Genomic DNA, 19,906 nt, shown 5'->3' with positions numbered 1-19,906 from the left:
CATAACATTATGGGAATCTAGGGAAGAGATTGCAAGACCCCTTGTAAAGAGATTAGTTTCACCAACAGCCATGGGTGAAATGTCAGAGGTTTGGAGGTGGCTAATGTTGTTCCATTGTTTAAGAAAGGCTGCAAGAAAAAGCCAGGGCACAACAGACCAAATCAGCTGGATGTTGGCATTAGGTGGTGGAGGGATTCTGAGAGACAGGATTTACATGCATTTGGAAAGGCAAAGACTGATTAGGAATAGTCAGTTTGGCATTGGTTGTGAGAGACTGCTTCTTACAAATTCAATTAAGTTTGATGCAGGTGCAGTTACGACATTTCAAGGACATGAAACGATAGGAGATCTGGTTTGTAAGTTTGCAGATGATACCAAACTGAAAGTAGGCAGTGAAGAAGGTTATTTCTCAAAGTGATCTCTTGATCAGATAGGTCAATGGACTGAGAAGTCGCAGATGATGTTTAATTTTGATCAGTGCGAGAAGTTGTATTTTGGTAAGGCAAACCAGGGCAGTGTTTATCCAGTTAATGGAGAGCATTGGGGAATGTTATTCAACATAGGCACTGCGTCATAGCTCCTTGAAGGTGGAGTTGCAGGTAGACAGGGTAGTGAAGTGACAGTCCTTGCATTCATTAGTCAGAGCATTAAGTATAGAAGTTGTGAACATCATGTTGCAGCTGTTGAAGACGTTGGTGAGACCAGTTTTGGAATACTGCATCCAATTTTGGGTCACCCTGCTGTAGTAAGGATGCTGTTAAACTGTAAAGGGTGCTGAATAAAGTTACTACCATGTTACAGTGACTGGAAGGTTTGAGTTATAAAAATAGGCTGGATAGGTTAGGACATCAGAGGCTGAGGGATGACTGTATAGAGGTTGATAAAATCATGAAGGGCATTGATAAGGTGAATATGCAAGGTATTTTGCTCAGGGTTCAGGAATTCAAATCTGGAGGGTGTACGTTGAAGGTGAAGGGGGAAAAGTTTTAAAGGGGATTTGAGGGGCAACTTTTTCACAGAGAAGGAGGTGTGGGAATGGAATGAGATGGCAGAAAAAGTGGTAGAGGCAGGTACAATTGCAACATTCATAAGACATTTGGACTGGTCTGTGAATAGTATTATGGACCAGATCAGAATCCCCCCAAAATATTTTAAGAAAGTCGCCTTTTCATATTTCAAAGGCAACTATAAAGTATAATGTTCCAGAAGCAATATGACTGGTCGAACTCTCAAAATTAAGCAGAACACAATTTATTTAAACATTATAGTTAAAATGCAACTAAAGAAACAGGAATTTAGAATAACTTAAGTCTATTGGAAAACTTAACAGTAACAGAACAGTTAACTGTTCCAATATACTAATATCCCATAACCATGTTCTTTGGCTGAAAGACAAATTTAGAAAAACAGATTATGTCTCACATGCAATTGAGCATCCTAGAAAAAGAACCCTCAGCTTTTGACTGTAATTGAGAGGGAAAAACTGCTTCCATTTCTTTGAGATCCACAACAGCAACTGCTTAAAGCTAAAAAACTAAAATTTATATATCCTGGTCTGAGAGAGCTGGTCACACCCATCCAGGCTGCTTCTATTGTTGCAACATTGAAAAACACCTCATGGACTTACAAGCTATTTACTCTTGTGGTTTTGGTAGGCTGCTCATCTCCTCTGCCTTACAACCTCTCTTCAAAATAACCAGAACAAAATAACCTCTGAAAGCCACAGCATCGTCACACCTTGCCCATTTATAAAAAAAGAATGATCAATATACAAAGATGGCATCATTTTTAAAATCCCTTAATCTTACACTATTAGTACACTACTAGCAATAATAAAGCTCCAACGAAATAGTCTGGAATTTTAAATATCTCCAAAAACTTTAATGGGTTTTGATTAGAGTGTACAAATGTCTCAGAGACCTTACTGGCAATATCAATATTGAAATGTTGTAACACCAACACCAAGATCAAAATTATGGGATAGTTTCATTGACGATCATTCAATTTTCTGGAAAAAATACCACTAGGTTTTTTTATCTTCTCATCATCATCTTGCAAGAGTTCAGCACTGACACCCACATTATCACATCAATAGCCACCTTGAATGGCAATATGTAATTGGTTGTGGTAAACACTTGGGTAGTGGTTAACACAGCTTTCAGGCTGCCAAATGCCTTCTGACAAATCTCCTTCCACTGAAATTTTCTGCATTTTTTTCAATAAGTCAGTCAATGGACCAACCACACCACGAAGATTTTGTATGAACTACCGATAAAACCCACTAAATGCAAGGAATCGTCGCTCCATCCTCTTCATAACTCATAAGACAAAATAAAACTGCAGATGCTGGAATCTAAAGTAGATAGGCAGGAGTTTGGAAGAACACAGCAAGCCAGGCAGCATCAGGAGGCATAGAAAGATGACATTTCGGGTGTAACACTTTTTCAGGACTGGGGGTGGGCATGTGGGGGGAGTTGCAAATAAAGGGAGAGACAGGGGCAGGGTGGTGAAGTGGGGACTGGACCACACCTCCTCCCACCCAGTATCCTACATGAACTCCATCCCAATCTCCCAATTCCTCCATCTCCGCTACATCTGCTCGGACGAGGAGACATTCCACTCGCGACTATCCCAGACATCCACCCAGTTTGAACAATGCACTTTTCCTCCCCCCATCATCCAGATGGCCCTCCGCCCCGCACCTTTATTCCCTGTTCCACTGCTCAAAGCATCCCCTCAGCGCACTATGGAGACAGACCCCTTATCCTCACCGACTCTCCACATCCAACACATCAGCTTCAAAGACTTCCGCCAACTCCAAATGGAGCCCACCTTCAAGAACATCTTCCTCTCCCCACCCCTCTCAGCCTTCCACAAGGACCGTCCTTGGTTCACACCATTCCCGCCACTGAAGCCCCAGGTGCCTTCCCCTGCAAGGAGAAAAATGCCAAACCTACCAGTACACCACCTCCCTCCCCTCCATCCAGGGCACCAAACTGTCCTTCCAGGTGAATCAGAGGTTCACCTGCTTCTCTTCCAACCTGGTTTACTGCATCAGATTCTTCCGATGTGCATCGGGGAGACCAAACATAAACTTAGGGAACAGCTCATTGAATATTGTGGTCGGGGCCATGGGCCAACCAGACCTTCCAGTCGCTGCCCATTTCAATTCCCCCAAACACTCCCTTTCCGACATGACCATCCTTGGCTTCCTCCATTGCCAAAACAAACCACTGTGCCTATTGGAGGAATCATATCTTCCGCCTGGGCACTCTACGGCACAGAGGACTCAATATTGAGTTCTCCAGTTTCAAATTATCTCCCTCCCCATCCTTGACTCCCTTCTGAGCCTCTCCTCCTCACTGCCACTGCCTCCTGCCACCAACCAGATTCATTCATCCCATTGACCAACCAGGTCATACTTCTGTCTTCAACTATGCCCACTTTGCCACCCTACCCCTGTCACCCCCTGTATCTGCTGCTCCCCCCACATCACCCCAGTCCTGAAGAAAGGTTTCACTCCAAACTCTCGACTTCCACAACTCCTGATGCTGCCTGGCTTGCTGTGTTCTTCCAATCTCCTGCCTGTTTACTCTTCATAGTAATGGTACCATTACTATGGGTAAGCTCCATTCACTGTAACTCACTTCAAGTACGCTGTCTTTGAGCATGCGTTCAATCTCTATTTGAACCTGTGTCAACCTTAGAGGATTAAGTCAGTAAGGATGTTGCTTAATTGGAACAGCATTTCCTATATCTACATCATCCGTAGTTGGTTAAGTACTTCACAGCATATTATCATAAATCCCATGACTGTAATAACCATATCAGATCATTTTGATTTTTCTCTAGATGGTAACCCAATAATTTTTCCTGTGTTTTGACAACTTTCTCACTGTCAAATCTAATTTGAGGAAAGACCAATTCAGAATCATCTGAAGATTCTTCACTCTGTGTTGTAACCAGTAATGTATTCTCCTTATACTTTGATAGGGAATGAAAGTAACGTTTGAGCATATTCACAGGGCACACTCTGTGAGGTTTCTTTCTATCTGACATTCGTATTAAACAATTCTCCTCAATCGATTTCCTTTTGATTTGATAAGGCCCACAAGATCTTGTTCTTAAAGGTTCACCTACCCCTGGAAGTAACACTAACACTTTATATCTGCTAGCAAATTTGTGGATTTTTGATTTCAACACGTGTTATTTTTAAATACTGTCTAGCCAACTTCCCCACTCTATTTAATCTCTCCTTTAAAATTTGACACACAGTCCAAATATGTGGTCCCTGACCTCTGTCTCACCAATTTCTCCATAATTAATTTCAGTGGTCCTCTCGCTTCATGCCCAAAATCTAATTCAAATTCACTGAATGAGGTAGATTTATTGGTACAACTGTAATTGTGAAAAGTGCAAATGCAATTCCTTTATCCCAATCTTCTGGATCATCTCAGCTATAAGTCCTCAAAATAGTTTTTAAAGTTTGATGCCACCATTCTGATGCTCCCTGCAATTCTGGATGGTACGCAATGGATTTGAATTGTTTTATTTCCAGCTATCCATAACTTTCTTGAATAGGTTTGATGTAAAGTGTGACCCTTGATCTGATTGTATCTCCATAGGTAATCTGTACCTAGTGGAAAAAATTAGAAACTCCTTTAAAGCCTTTGAGCTGGAATGCTGCATAATGAAATGGCTTCTGAAAATCGAGTGGACACATTAATCATTGTCAACAAATACTGATTCCCATTTTTTCTTTTAGGTAGGTATCCTACGCAATCAATTCACATTCTTGTAAAAGGTTCCACAAATGCGGAAATTGGTATTATCATTGGTATTCCTGTTACCTAGCATGTATGACAAATCCTGCAAAATTCAATTACATCCTTATGCAATCCAGGACAGTAAAAACATTTATTATGTTTTGGTTTGAGTTGTCCTTCCTTACAATTGACCTCTCACAGGCAATTCATGTGCTACCCACAACACCTCTTTTCTTTGTAATTGCCTCCTGACTTTGTAATGAAGCCTGCCAATAAGGGTGGTGCTGGTATTGTCTGGCAGACCAACAACAATTGCAGATACTTCTTCCTATCTCTCCCTGAACTCTGACCCCACCATGAAACATCAGGCCATTGTATCAACTATGGTCACCAACCTCATTTCATCTGATGCTCTCCTCCTCACTGCCTCCAAGCTGATTGGCCCCCAAGTCTGCACCGCTCACTTCTACCTCCTTCCCAAAACACACAAACAGGACTGCCCAGGCAGATCCATTGTTTCAGCCTGTTCCTGCCCTACAGAACTCATCTCTTCCTACCTCAATTCAGTCTTTTTGCCCCTTGTCCAGTCCCTGCCCACTTACGTCCGCGATTCTTCTGATGCTTTGTACCAGCTTCAGAATTTCCAGTTTGTGGACTCCAGCCATCTTCTCATTACCATGGATGTGCAATTCCTTAACATGTCCATTCCCCATCAGGACAGTCTTTGGGCATTGTGGGACTTCCTACAACATGTGGACTGGAGCTGTTTGAGAAGGCAGCTCACTACCATCTTCTCAAGGATAACTAGGGATAGTTAATATATACTGGCCAGCCAGTGATGTCCACAGCTCAATGAATGAATAAAATTTGATACCTGACTGAACCATTTTGGGTCAGCGTGTTGCCTTAACTATGTCTGGTAAATGAAACAAAGTTCATCATTGCTCTCAGGGAAATTGACTTTTGGATTGTATAAGAATCTTTTTACCTTCCCACTGTATTTCTCAGATGTTTTCCAAAACAGGGATTCTCATTCTGCAGATGATTCCAAAATTAACAAGGGCTCAATTCGGCATGAAATTCTTCCCCTGTCTTTTTTTTTCACTCTCGCTCTGAGGTTCCTTTCTCAATCTGAAAATCACCACTCACTTTGGTCTTGGAGCTCTGAATATTCCATGAAAGTAAGTGTTTTTGCTCTGTCAATGCTCTTTTTTTGTGTCAATCAGATGAAATCATACAATGGGATTTTAGGAAGTCTTCTGTTATCCTGACCTTTTCTTGGTTTCCAAGGATTAATAGTATAAGTTGTACCTTTACATCAGCAGTTTCTTTGAGATAGACAGCTCCAATTCTTGTTTAACTTTAATCTGTTTGAGCTATTCTTCTGGTGTGACCAAAAGCTATATTAAGGCACTCCGTACCTCGAAAAGCTTCACAGTTCAGTCATCTGCTTGTTGCCTGAAAAGTCCTTGTCTGTTTGCATGGTTTGCTGATGAGACTCCATGATAGCCAATTTATGCAGATTTCAAATCTCTGAAAACGAATATTGGTATGATCCAACTTGGACTTCAACGCGTCCTTTTCCCTGCATAGTATGGTTACTGGCTGCTTGCTGATTCGATTCCCTGTAGTATGGAAACAGGCCCTTTGGCCCAACAAGTCCACATGATCTTCTGAAGAGTAACCTACCCACTGACTAATGCACCTAACACTATGGCCAGTTCACCTAATCTGCACATCTTTGGATTGTGGGAGGAAACCAGAGCACCTGGAGGAAAAACACACACACACTGAAAACTCCACACAGACAATCGTCTGAGGCTGGAATCAAACCCAGGTCTCTAGTGCTGTGAGGCAGCAGCGCTGACCACTGAGCCACCGTGCTGCCCCATTGTTGCTGGCTATATTTGGGAAATTTAGATTTTTAAACTCGAAGGGTTAAATAATCCTTCCACACCAGAAGGAGAAGGCAGGTTTCAACTTTGCTTGGAATGATCCTTATGCAGCTTAGAGACTAGTGTCAGCAGGATCCCTGTGAGTATCTGTGTAAACAGGCAACAGTGTTCATGGAAACACTCTAACAAGGCTTGGAGAGGAGACAGTGTAGAACGGCCACTGCTGAAGGAAGAGACAGGAATACCTGGGATGAAATTGATTGTTTACTCTCTGATTTAATGAAAATATATGAAAATGCAAACATACTAAATAGTAGCAGGCTGCGTGTGCCTGCTTCACTATTCAATAAGATCATAGCTGATCTGTTTGTGTTATTATGGACCAGACCAAACCCTCTTCAAATATATCCCCAAGAAGATAGTCAGGGTCCAAACTTTTATCTTCTTTCAAGGCAAGTGTAATTTAATTGGTTAAACGCAGAGCTGTAAGCAGTATACATATTATTCTTACTCAATTGTTAACATACAAACAAAAGAATGAGCCCAATTGGACAACAATGCAGAATAATTTAATTACTAAACAGCAACGGTTCCCATAAAGTAGATCCCGTAATCACATCATTGGCAAAGGCCAAAGTCAGTAAAATTGATTGTCTCACTTGCGATTCTGGCAGCTGAGAGAGCACCCAAGCTTTTAGCTGTAAAAGGGAAAGGGAGAGAGACAGCTTCTAAGGCTATCCTCCAATCCCCAGCATCTCACTGAAAGCTAAACTAAAACCCTGGATTTGTGGTAGCCTGACTCCACCCATTCATGCTGCTCTTATTGTTACAACTTCAACTTCCAAAAACCCAATACTCTGAGAGAAAAATGTTCTCATCTCTGTCCTAAAAAGGGACCTAATTTTAACACAGTGCTCCCTTGACTGACCCACAAGAAAAAAAAATCCTTTCCCCATTCACCTTTCAAGCACAGGATGTTATAAAGCTCCATAATTTCATCCCTCACTCGACCAAACCCCAGAGGAAACAAGACTAGTTTGTAATAAACTAACCAACAAAAAGAGAAATTGCTAGAAAAGCTCAGCAGGTCTGACAATACCTATGTAGAGAAATCAGAGTTAACATTTTAGGTCCAGTGACCCTTCCTGTCAACCTCCTTTGAGCATGAGAATGCATTGACACCTTTTGTTATATAAGAAACAATAACTGCACAAGAGACATTGAGATGATCAAGCAAGAGAACGATTCCTAGACAGGCAGTCAATGATACCGAGAGACAGGGCGCCCTTGTTCCAGACTGACCCACAAGAAGAAACATTTGTTCCACATGAATCTTTTCCATCCCATTCAAGATGTTATAAACCTCCACTAAACCATCCCTCACTCACCCAAACTAGCTCAGAGTGTCAAACTTATTCTTGGAAGACAACACACTCATTCCAGGTAGTAATCCAGTAAGCCTCCTCTGAACATCAAAATACATTTAAATATCTTCTTCAATAAGAGACCAAAAGTGCGTTAAGACATTGGGAGGGTAAGGAAAGAAACAGATTCCAAGACATTCAATGGTACCAAGAAGAGAAGGAAAGGAAGGGACAGTGAAACAGGCAGTCAGAGACATTGAATGGTGAGTAATTTTATTTCCATTTTTCTTATCACCAGTTTAAAGAGTCTAAACGTGGTCAGGACAGGCAGGACAGCTCAGCTATGTAGAGCACACATCCCGTACAATGTGAGTAGTGAGACACTTCATGTGGCTTTCATGGTCACATGTGCAGGGCCTAATTGGAGCTGCAAAGACTGGAGGTCCAGATTTTGGAAAGTTTAATGGTTATAAAGAAAAGAAATAAAAACTCCCAGCTTCAGGGAAGATAAAAGATTGACTGGTGAGCTAGCAGCTAACAGAGAGTGTGCACAAATGGGTCTTTGGCTGACTGGTAGGATATGATGAGTAGAGTCCCTCAGGGCTCTGTGCTGGAGCTTCAAAGTTTTATATATTACATCAAGACGTCAACAAATGGAGCAAAGGTGTGAAAGCTGAATTTTTAAAATGGCACCTAAACTGGCAGGTGGAGAATAATGTGGGAAAATGTGAAATAGTTCAGTTGACAGGAAACTTGAATGGCAGAATAGTATTGAAATTGAGACTGACTGCAGAATTCTGAGTTGTAGAGGGATAGAGATGCCTTTGAGTCACAATTAATTAGTTCACAGCGATAGCGCCTAATCAAGATAATCCTACCTAATGGGATCTTCTCCTTTATTGTGAGGATTAAACATAAAAGTAAGGGTTTGTTTCAGGTGTGCAAGGCACTTGTGAGGCAACATTTTTGTTGCTGCATAAACTTTTGGACTCCAATTTTAGGTGATGATGTGTTTGAGGTGGTTCAGAGGGCATTTACTTGGTTGGTACCTGGAATGAGTGGAGTATCTGTGAGGATATACCTCATTGGACGTACCAGGCTAGTTTCTGCTGGACCTTAAATAAGTGATGGTTGACTTTAGTAAATAATATCCAGAATGGTCTTGAGAAAGGGATATGGGAAAGATATTTGTAGATCACTCCAGAGATATGGGGCAATGTTTTATAACTAGGGGTTGCTCCTTTAGGTCAAGGACAAGGAGGATTTTTCTCTCTCTGAAGAATAAGAAAGCCCTGGGCTGTCTACAGAAAACATCAAAAGAGGTAACACCTGAATAAAAAGGTGCTATAATCTTTACCTTGAGAAACTGGTTCTGTTTAGCAGATGTCAATCATCTCAGTCCAAGAACATATCACTGCAGGCGTACTCAGGGTAGTGTGTTAGGACTGACCAATATCAATGACTATCTCACCACCCAAGGTCAGAAGTGGGAATGTTAATCATGATTGCACCATTCATGACTCCTCAGCCATTGAAACAATCCATGTCAATATTCAATGAGAACTGGGCAATATCCAGGCTTGGACTGAAAATGAGCAAATAACATTAATGACACACATTTGCCAGGCAATGACCATATCCAATGGAAATGTCTGATGATCTTCAGTTGGTTGGATCTTGAGCTACCCAATAGTCAGCCAGAATGAGCCCTCCTCACACTCTCTCACTGATAAGACCCACAGTTCTCCAATGTCTCTGCCACCCTGCACCTCATTCCCTCCTCATTCTTCCTTTTGATCTTTGCTCCAATCACATTGTCTTTTCTCTCCATTTACTTCCCTATAATCAATGTTTACTAGCCTTAAGAGATTGTGTTTCACTGTGATTATGGTTTGATTTTTAGTGAGAGCTAAAATAATGGTGGCTCATCTGTTATTATCTCCCTTGTCCCTGCCTCCATTTTGGTGCCTCATTTCACAGTCTCCAGTTCTCCAGCATGGCTTTCCTTTCTGGGGCATTTTGTGAAATTAAACTCCGTCAGGATCCTTCAATGAAGAATATCAAATTTTGTCATTAATTGATTTGAAATTTAATTTTTGTTGCAGATTTACAACAAGTGAGTGCATTGTGCCCTTTCAATATGGATGAACAAAGTACAAGAAAATCTCTTCTTCCCTTCTCCATACGTCCCTCCCACTTCACATTGCTGGTATTGATGGCTCTACTGCTCCTGGTGCTGAATTTGTATAGCGTAATGGTATGTAGATTGGTATCATCAACATATTTCGAGAAAACTAATAGTAGGTTGAAAAGCTCAGATAGGAGCAGAATTAGACCATCTGGCCCAATCAGTCTGCCCCACTATTCGATCATGGCTGATATGCTCCTCACCCCCATTTCCCTGCCTTCACTCCATATCCCTTCAACCCATTACCAATTAAAAATCTGTCGAACTCCTCCTTACGTTTATTCACTGTCTCAGTATCCACCACACTTTCGGGTGTTGAATTCCATACATACACATCACTTTGGGAGAAGTGCTTTCTCCTCAGATCTGTTTTAAATTTGCTGCCTGTTATCCAAGACTATGACCTCTCGCCCTCGAACGCCCTACAAGAGGAAGCATCCACTCCACGTTTATTTTATCTGCACCTTTTATCATCTTGAGTACCTCAATTTGATCTCTCCTCAAGCTTCTAAATTCCAGAGAGTATAGGCCTAAACTGTTCAATCTCTCTACATCTCTCTACAATCTCTCGGAAGACTTCGCGACGGCTGGTGGGTAAGTTTGGTCGTTTATTTAATAGTTAAAAGTTTAAAGTTTTCCTTCAAAAAAGCGGTAGCAGACCCGGAAGGCGCGCTAGGTTACCTGGGTAAGGTTTTTTTTTTCTCTCCCCTTATTTAAACGCGGGCTCCGAGTTGTAGGCCTCAGTCTCTCGGAAGACTTCGCGACGGCTGGTGGGTAAGTTTGGTCGTTTATTTAATAGTTAAAAGTTTAAAGTTTTCCTTCAAAAAAGCGGTAGCAGACCCGGAAGGCGCGCTAGGTTACCTGGGTAAGGTTTTTTTTTCTCTCCCCTTATTTAAACGCGGGCTCCGAGTTGTAGGCCTCAGTCTCTCGGAAGACTTCGCGACGGCTGGTGGGTAAGTTTGGTCGTTTATTTAATAGTTAAAAGTTTAAAGTTTTCCTTCAAAAAAGCGGTAGCAGACCCGGAAGGCGCGCTAGGTTACCTGGGTAAGGTTTTTTTTTCTCTCCCCTTATTTAAACGCGGGCTCCGAGTTGTAGGCCTCAGTCTCTCGGAAGACTTCGCGACGGCTGGTGGGTAAGTTTGGTCGTTTATTTAATAGTTAAAAGTTTAAAGTTTTCCTTCAAAAAAGCGGTAGCAGACCCGGAAGGCGCGCTAGGTTACCTGGGTAAGGTTTTTTTTCTCTCCCCTTATTTAAACGCGGGCTCCGAGTTGTAGGCCTCAGTCTCTCGGAAGACTTCGCGACGGCTGGTGGGTAAGTTTGGTCGTTTATTTAATAGTTAAAAGTTTAAAGTTTTCCTTCAAAAAAGCGGTAGCAGACCCGGAAGGCGCGCTAGGTTACCTGGGTAAGGTTTTTTTTTCTCTCCCCTTATTTAAACGCGGGCTCCGAGTTGTAGGCCTCAGTCTCTCGGAAGACTTCGCGACGGCTGGCGGGTAAGTTTGGTCGTTTATTTAATAGTTAAAAGTTTAAAGTTTTCCTTCAAAAAAGCGGTAGCAGACCCGGAAGGCGCGCTAGGTTACCTGGGTAAGGTTTTTTTTTCTCTCCCCTTATTTAAACGCGGGCTCCGAGTTGTAGGCCTCAGTCTCTCGGAAGACTTCGCGACGGCTGGTGGGTAAGTTTGGTCGTTTATTTAATAGTTAAAAGTTTAAAGTTTTCCTTCAAAAAAGCGGTAGCAGACCCGGAAGGCGCGCTAGGTTACCTGGGTAAGGTTTTTTTTTCTCTCCCCTTATTTAAACGCGGGCTCCGAGTTGTAGGCCTCAGTCTCTCGGAAGACTTCGCGACGGCTGGTGGGTAAGTTTGGTCGTTTATTTAATAGTTAAAAGTTTAAAGTTTTCCTTCAAAAAAGCGGTAGCAGACCCGGAAGGCGCGCTAGGTTACCTGGGTAAGGTTTTTTTTCTCTCCCCTTATTTAAACGCGTAGGCGAGTCACCCGAGGCACTACACGAGTAGTGCCTCCCACCCTTCCACCTCCTCTAACCTAATAATAAGACCAATTGTGACTAGCGGGTAAGTGCTGCATTTTCCTTGTTTGTTTCTTTAGATTTAGTTGGTTTTTGTTTTTTTAAGGAAAGCTTACTTTTAGAGGGATGGCAGTGCAGAGAGGGCAATGTTCCTCTTGCAACATGTATGAGGTGAGGGAAGCCATTAGCGTCCCTGCTGAGTACACTTGCAAGAAGTGCAACCATCTCCAGCTCCTCCAAACCCGTGTTAGGGAACTGGAGCTGGAGTTGGATGAACTGCGGATCATTCGGGAGGCAGAGGAGGTCATAGATCGGAGCTATAGGCAAGTAGTTACTCCGAAAGTTCAAGATAGATGGGTGACAGTGAGGGGGAGTGGGAGGAGGAAGCCAGTGCAGGGACCCCCTGCGGTCATTCCCCTCAAGAACAAGTATACCGTTTTGGATACTTGTGGGGGGGATGACTTACCAGGGGCAAGCAACGAGGTTCAGGCCTCTGGCACGGAGCCTGGCCCCGTTGCTCAGAAGGGAAGGGTGGAGAAAGGTAGAGCGATTGTTCTTGGGGACTCGATAGTGAGGGGTACAGACAGACGGTTTTGTGGGGGCGACAGGGACTCACGTTTGGTATGTTGCCTCCCAGGTGCAAGGGTACGTGATGTCGCTGATCGTGTTTTCCGGGTCCTTAAGGGGGAGGGGGAGCAGCCCCAGATCGTGGTCCACGTTGGCACCAACGATATAGGTAGGAAGAAGGGTGAGGATGTAAGGCAGGCTTTCAGGGAGCTAGGTTGGAAGCTCAGAGTTAGAACAAACAGAGTTGTAGTCTCTGGTTTGTTACCCGTGCCACGTGATAGAGAGTCGAGGAACAGGGAGAGAGAGCAGTTAAATGCGTGGCTACAGGGATGGTGCAGGAGGGAGGGATTCCGGTTTCTGGATAACTGGGGTCCTTTCTGGGGAAGGTGGGACCTCTATAAAAAGGATGGTCTACACTTGAACCTGAGGGGCACCAGTATCCTTGGGGGGAGGTTTGCTAGTGCTCTTTGGGAGGGTTTAAACTAACTCCGTGGGGGCATGGGAACCAGGACTGTAGCTTTAGGGTACAGGACCTTGAGTGTAGGGAGGTTAGGAATAATGCAGTGATCTCTAAGGAGGGTGACTGTAACCAGAAAGGTGGATTGAAGTGTGTATACTTCAATGCCAGAAGTATAAGGAATAAGGTAGGTGAACTTGCAGCGTGGGTTGGTACCTGGGACTTCGATGTTGTGGCCATTACAGAGACATGGGTAGAACAGGGACAAGAATGGCTGTTGCACGTTCCAGGGTTCAAATGTTTTAGTAGGATCAGACATGGGGGTAAAAAAGGGGGAGGCGTGGCATTACTTGTCAAAGACAGTATCACAGCAGTGGAATGGACGATGGAAGAGGACTTGCCATCTGAGGTAGTTTGGGCTGAGGTTAGAAATAGGAAAGGTGAGGTCACCCTGTTAGGTGTTTTCTACAGGCCTCCTAATAGTCCTAGAGAAGTAGAGGATAATATTGCGAGGATGATTCAGGAAAAGAGTGAAGGTAGCAGGGTGGTTGTTATGGGGGACTTTAACTTCCCAGATATTGACTGGGAGAGCTATAGCTCGAGTTCATTAGATGGGTCGGTGTTTGTACAATGTGTGCAGGAGGGTTTCCTGACACAATATGTCGACAGGCCAACAAGAGGGGAGGCTATATTGGATTTGGTTCTAGGTAATGAACCAGGCCAGGTGTTGGACTTGGAGGTAGGTGAGCACTTCGGGGACAGTGACCACAACTCGGTGACTTTTACTTTAGTGATGGAGAGGGATAATCGTGTGCCGCAGGGCAAGAGCTATAGCTGGGGGCAGGGAAATTATGATGCAGTGAGGCATGACTTAGGATGTGTGGATTGGAAAAACAGGCTTCAAGAGAAGAACACTAATGAGATGTGGGGAGTGTTCAAGGAGCAGCTACTGCGTGTCCTCGATAGGTATGTACCAGTCAGGCATGGTGTAAAGGGCCTTGTGAGGCAGCCGTGGTTTAGTAAGGAATTGGAGTCCCTTGTGAAAGGGAAGAAGGCGGCATATGTAAAGATGAGGCGTGAAGGTTCAGTAGGGGCGATTGAGAGTTATAAGGTAGCCAGGAAGGAGCTAAAGAGGGAGTTAAGAAAAGCGAGAAGGGGACATGAAAAGTCTTTAGCTGGTAGGATTAGGGAAAACCCAAAGGCTTTCTATAGGTATGTCAAGAATAAAAGGATGACTAGGGTAGGTATCGGTCCAGTCAAGGATAGTAGTGGGAAGTTGTGTGTGGAGGCGGAGGAGATTGGAGAGACATTAAATCAGTACTTTTCATCAGTATTCACTCAGGAACAGGACACTGTTGCTGATGTGAATATGGAATCACAAATAATTAGAATGGATGCCCTGGAAATATGCAGGGAAGAGGTTTTGGGAATATTGGAAAGGATGAATATAGATAAGTCTCCTGGGCCTGATGGCATTTACCCCAGGATCCTATGGGAAGCGAGGGAGGAGATAGCAGAGCCATTGGCCTGGATTTTTATGTCATCGTTGTCAACAGGAATAGTACCAGAGGACTGGAGGATAGCGAATGTGGTCCCATTGTTCAAGAAAGGGAGTAGGGATAGCCCTAGCAACTATAGGCCAGTGAGTCTGACTTCAGTGGTGGGCAAAGTCTTAGAGAGAATGGTAAGGGATAAGATTTATGAACATCTGGGTAGGAATAACGTGATCAGGGATAGCCAGCATGGTTTTGTGAAGGGCAGGTCGTGCCTCACAAACCTTATTGAGTTCTTTGAGAAGGTGACCAAGGAAGTGGATGAGGGTAAAGCAGTAGATGTTGTGTATATGGATTTTAGTAAGGCGTTCGATAAGGTTCCCCATGGTAGGCTAATGCTAAAACTTCGGAGGTATGGCATTGAGGATACATTAGAGGTTTGGATTAGGAATTGGCTGGCTGGAAGGAGACAGAGGGTAGTAGTTGATGGATTATGTTCATCTTGGAGCGCAGTTACTAGCGGTGTACCACAAGGATCTGTTTTGGGACCATTGCTTTTTGTTATCTTTATAAATGATCTAGAGGAAGGACTTGAAAGCTGGGTAAGCAAGTTTGCGGATGACACAAAAGTCGGTGGAGTTGTGGATAGTGAGGAAGGAAGTGGTAGGTTACAGCGGGATATAGATAAGTTGCAGAGCTGGGCGGAAATGTGGCAAATGGAATTCAATGTAGCTAAGTGCGAAGTCGTTCACTTTGGTAGGAATAACAAGATGATGGATTACTGGGCTAATGGTAGGCTACTTGGTAGTGTGGATGAGCAGAGGGATCTTGGTGTCCATGTACACAGATCTCTGAAAGTTGCCACCCAGGTAAATAGTGCTGTGAGGAAGGCATATGGTGTACTGGGCTTTATTGGCAGAGGAATTGAGTTCCGGAGTCCTGAGGTCATGTTGCAGTTGTATAAGACTCTGGTGCGGCCTCATCTGGAGTATTGTGTGCAGTTTTGGTCGCCATACTATAGGAAGGATGTGGAAGCTTTAGAACGAGTGCAGAGGAGGTTTACCAGGATGTTGCCTGGAATGGTAGGAAAATCTTATGAGGAAAGGCTGAGGCACTTGGGGCTGTTCTCATTGGAGAAGAGAAGGTTTAGGGGAGATCTGATAGAAGTGTATAAGATGATTAGGGGTTTAGATAGGGTAGATACTAAGAACCTTTTACCGCTAATGGAGTCAGGTGTTACTAGGGGACATAGCTTTAAATTAAGGGGTGGAAGGTATAGGACAGATGTTAGGGGTAGATTCTTCACACAGCGGGTTGTGAGTTCATGGAATGCCCTGCCCGGATCAGTGGTGAACTCTCCTTCTTTATGGTCATTTAAGCGGGCATTGGATAGGCATTTGGAAGTTATTGGGCTAGTATAGGTTAGGTAGGATTCGGTCGGCGCAACATCGAGGGCCGAAGGGCCTGTACTGCGCTGTATCCTTCTATGTTCTATGTTCTATGACAAACCCCTCATGTCTGGGATCCCATCTACTGAACCTCCTCTGAACTGCTTTCCATGTGACAACATGTTCACTAAGGTTCAAGGTGATATTATTTAAAAATGGAATAATTTGTCTTTCAGGCCCAGGCATTTCAATTGCTAAATACGATCTTAATTATTTCACATACTTCCTCTTGAATCAAGGGCTGAGGTTCTCCCAGTTTGAGTCCTGTGGGAATATATTTTCTCACTGCACAGTGACAGTGTTCCAGGCCTCAGGCCCTTCTCTCAGTTACCACTTGTGGGCAGTGCCTGACATTGATCTGATGAGGATACTTTGTCTTACACTCTCCATCCCTCCCATTACTTCCCTAGCCCTCTACCTATAATTTAGGTCATTGCCATTAGCTGTTTTGACAAAAATGTTCTCGACACAACACCACAAGCTTCTGTTTTGGATCCTGATTTTTGACCACAGATCTATGGTCACATGGAACAGGATATCTAATGAGGTATTGGGATCCGGAGTGCAGGATTTCCTCTCTTTGCTTTTCTTCTCTGCTGCCATACTGCCTCACTGTTGTGACATTTTGACTTAAGTTGTAGCTTGATGAACTTGTCATTGCAGTTTTGAATAATCAATGCAAGCTCCTTCCAGTCCATTAAAGACAATGATTCCACATTTCAAACAGGCTTCACGGAATCTTGGAAGCATTTTCTGTGTCCTCCCCTGGATCATTGGTCATGTAGGAGTTTAGAAAATAAGGCCTGGAGAGGGAGATAGTTTTTAACCTTCCAGGTAAAGAGCCCAGTCCATCACAGTTTGCAGAAGTTCAGACTGAACGGTAATGGAGCTGAAATTGAGAAGTGCACGAGAGCTTGTTTAATCATCACATGTTGAATCTGAATGATGCAACCGGAGCATTTGTGACAGAATTTCACTTGCAGTTTTCATGTAACACTGACAGGTAGGCTGGATCTCCCTGTAACATAGGGGTCTGGTGGAATCAACTGCTCTGTACATTCAATGTTCCATTAGCTTGTGGTGGTCTTTGTTTTCAAACAGTCATTACCATCCCTTTTTAGAACGCTGAGCTGTGCAATTATTCTCCTCACTGATTGTAACTTTTTGAGAGAGGTACATACCAGCAAAGGTATGGGAACTGCTGAGCAAATTATAGTCATAGAAACGTACAGAATGGAAACAGATCCGACAGTCCAACTCGTCCATCCCAACCAGATATTGGAATAAATCTAGTCCCACTTGCCAGCATTTGGCACGTATACCTCTCAACCCTTCCAACTCATATACGTATCCAGATGACTTTATAATTTTCTTATTGTCCAAGTCTCCACCACTTTCTCTGGCAACTCACTCCATACACACACCACCTCTGCATGAAAAAGTCCCTTTTAAATCTTTCCCATTTCACTTTAAATCTGTGCCCTCTAGTTTTAGACCATCCCACCCCAGGGAAAAGACCTTGTGAATTTACCCTATCTATGCCCCTCATGATTTTATAAACCTCTATAAGGTCACTCCTCAGCCTCCAACTTTCCAGGGAAAATAGCCCCAGCCTATTCAGCCTCTCCCTATAGCTCAAATCCTCCAACCCTAACAACATCCTTGTAAGTATTTTCTGTTTCCTTTCAATTTTCACAACATCCTTCCCAGAGCAGGGAAGCCAGAATTGTATGCAGTATTCCAAAAGTGCCCTAACCAATGTCCTGTACAACTACAACATGACCTCCCAGCTCTTATTCTCAATGCACTGACCAATAAAGGCAAGTGTACCAAACACCTCCTTCACTATTCTCTCTACCTGCAACTTGACTTTCAAGGAATTGAGAACCAGCATGTCAAGGTCCCTATGTTCAGCAACACTCCCCAGGACCTTACCATTAAGTGTATAAGTCCTGCCTTGATTTGGTTTGGCTTCAATATGTAAGGGAAGTGAAACTAATCAGGCATAGTTTGATATGAGTTTACTATTCTCAAGGAGAGATAAAGTTGGATGTAGAATTTAAAAGATCGAGAGCTGTTTGCATATCTGGTGTAAAATAGATAAGTACAAGATCAAGTTCCTGAATAAGCCTCCTGTTCCAAGTGAAGCATCAACTTTGTTTCTCTCTGCACAGAGTCTCTGAGACCTGCTGTGTATTTCCAGCAGGTTCTGGTTTACACCAAACTTCTGTAGTTTCAGTTTCTCCCCATAATTTGACACCATGGAATTCAGTGTGGTAATTAATAAAGCTTTCAAGCTTTCTCTGACCCTCTGACATTCTTTTATCCATTCATATTTCTTGCCTTTCTTTAACAAACTTGCTTAAGTAACTGCTTTTCACAATTTTGCTTAAAGTTAAGATGAACTTCCCAAGAGAATCCATGCTGACACATGGCAACATTTCATGTTTTGTCTTTGACACAGTGAACTCTAAAATATCTCTGAGTTTTGCTTCGCTGGGTGCTATTTGGTCTTTCCGTAAGTTGTCTGTGCTTTGGCAACTTCACTTTTAACTAACCAGTAGGACCAAATTTGCTCTTTGTAACCAATTTGTTTAATTATTGCAAAGATTTCTCCTCATTTTGGCCACATTGTTTCTTGTTATGATGCCAGTTGATGATAATAATGAACAAGTCAGATCCCAGAATGAAATCTGGCATGTGAATTAGTTTTAGTTAATTAGTGTGGTGGTTCATCACTGCAAAATATTTCACAAAGCTGCACATATTCTTTAACAAAAGAACATAAACAGGGAAAATTATAACAAACCAAGTAATATAGAACATAGAACATTATAGTGCAGCACAGGCCCTTTAGCCCTCGATGTTGCGCCGACCTGTGAACCGAGAACAAATTAGAAACTCTTAACACAAACATCAAAACAATGTCTCAATATTTTTCCCAACACCACCTGTTTCAGAAACTCAAGTCCATCAAAATTATTCTCATCTCAACTCTTTCAGTTTCTACTCAAATGGCTCTTCCATTTTCTTTTGTGGAATTTTAGAGAAAAGTTTACAGTTCCTTTCTGAATCTGATTGCATGAAACTCCCACAAGTGTGATAGACTAACCCTTTTTGTTTTGAACAACATGAAGATTTTTATTCCAGATTTTATTTTATTTATTTATTTATTGTCACGTGTACCTAAGTACAGTGAAAAGCTTTGTTTACGGGCAGTACAGGCAGATCGTGGTAAGTAAGTGCAGACAGATCATAGTGTGAAATAATAACTTGGACAGTTACACTATACAGGGCATGTGCTAGGCTGGATCAACATTAACCCCATCAGCACTGTTTGAAGTCAGATAGTCCATTCATAAGTCTAAGATTGACAGGGAATAATCCGTCAATTCTCCTGACTGAGAGATGACATGGGCTAGAAAATCATTACTGCTACAGTGACCTATTCCCTGAACTGAACTAAACAAGATTGTGCTGTTGGGAGATAAATTGTTCTCTATTCAACCGAACTCTGGGCTATCAGCTCTGAAGTCAAAACAAAACTAACAGATGAATGAATTTAGGTTGCCTGTTATAAACCTAGAAATAAAACCTAGAAAATGGCACAGTGGCTCAGTGGTTAGCACTGCTGCCTCACAGCGCCAGAGACCCCAGTTCGATTCCAGCCTCGGGTGACTGTCTGTATGGAGTTTGCACATTCTCCCCATGT

General features: G+C 42.9%; 1 protein-coding gene across 7 annotated transcripts in view; it reads left to right on the top strand.

Moving 5' to 3' along the window:
* LOC132821106 (NXPE family member 3-like) overlaps positions 1–19,906 on the top strand; it is a 152,018-nt gene that overhangs the window by 86,373 nt on the left and 45,739 nt on the right. For 6 of the 7 annotated variants that reach the window (XM_060833650.1, XM_060833645.1, XM_060833648.1 and 3 more), the window contains one exon: positions 10,131–10,282. In XM_060833650.1, the coding sequence (XP_060689633.1) occupies positions 10,166–10,282 (117 nt within the window). In that variant the 5' untranslated portion in view covers positions 10,131–10,165. Of the gene's footprint in view, positions 1–4,682; positions 4,766–10,130; positions 10,283–19,906 lie in introns of those variants that run through there. The other variant, XM_060833647.1, reaches the window with a different exon arrangement.

Source organism: Hemiscyllium ocellatum, chromosome 12 (assembly GCF_020745735.1).
Source record: "Hemiscyllium ocellatum isolate sHemOce1 chromosome 12, sHemOce1.pat.X.cur, whole genome shotgun sequence".
Classification (NCBI taxonomy): domain Eukaryota; kingdom Metazoa; phylum Chordata; class Chondrichthyes; order Orectolobiformes; family Hemiscylliidae; genus Hemiscyllium; species Hemiscyllium ocellatum.
The sequence above is the reverse complement of the archived record's forward strand: the minus strand, read 5'-3'. Positions and strand labels throughout refer to the sequence as shown.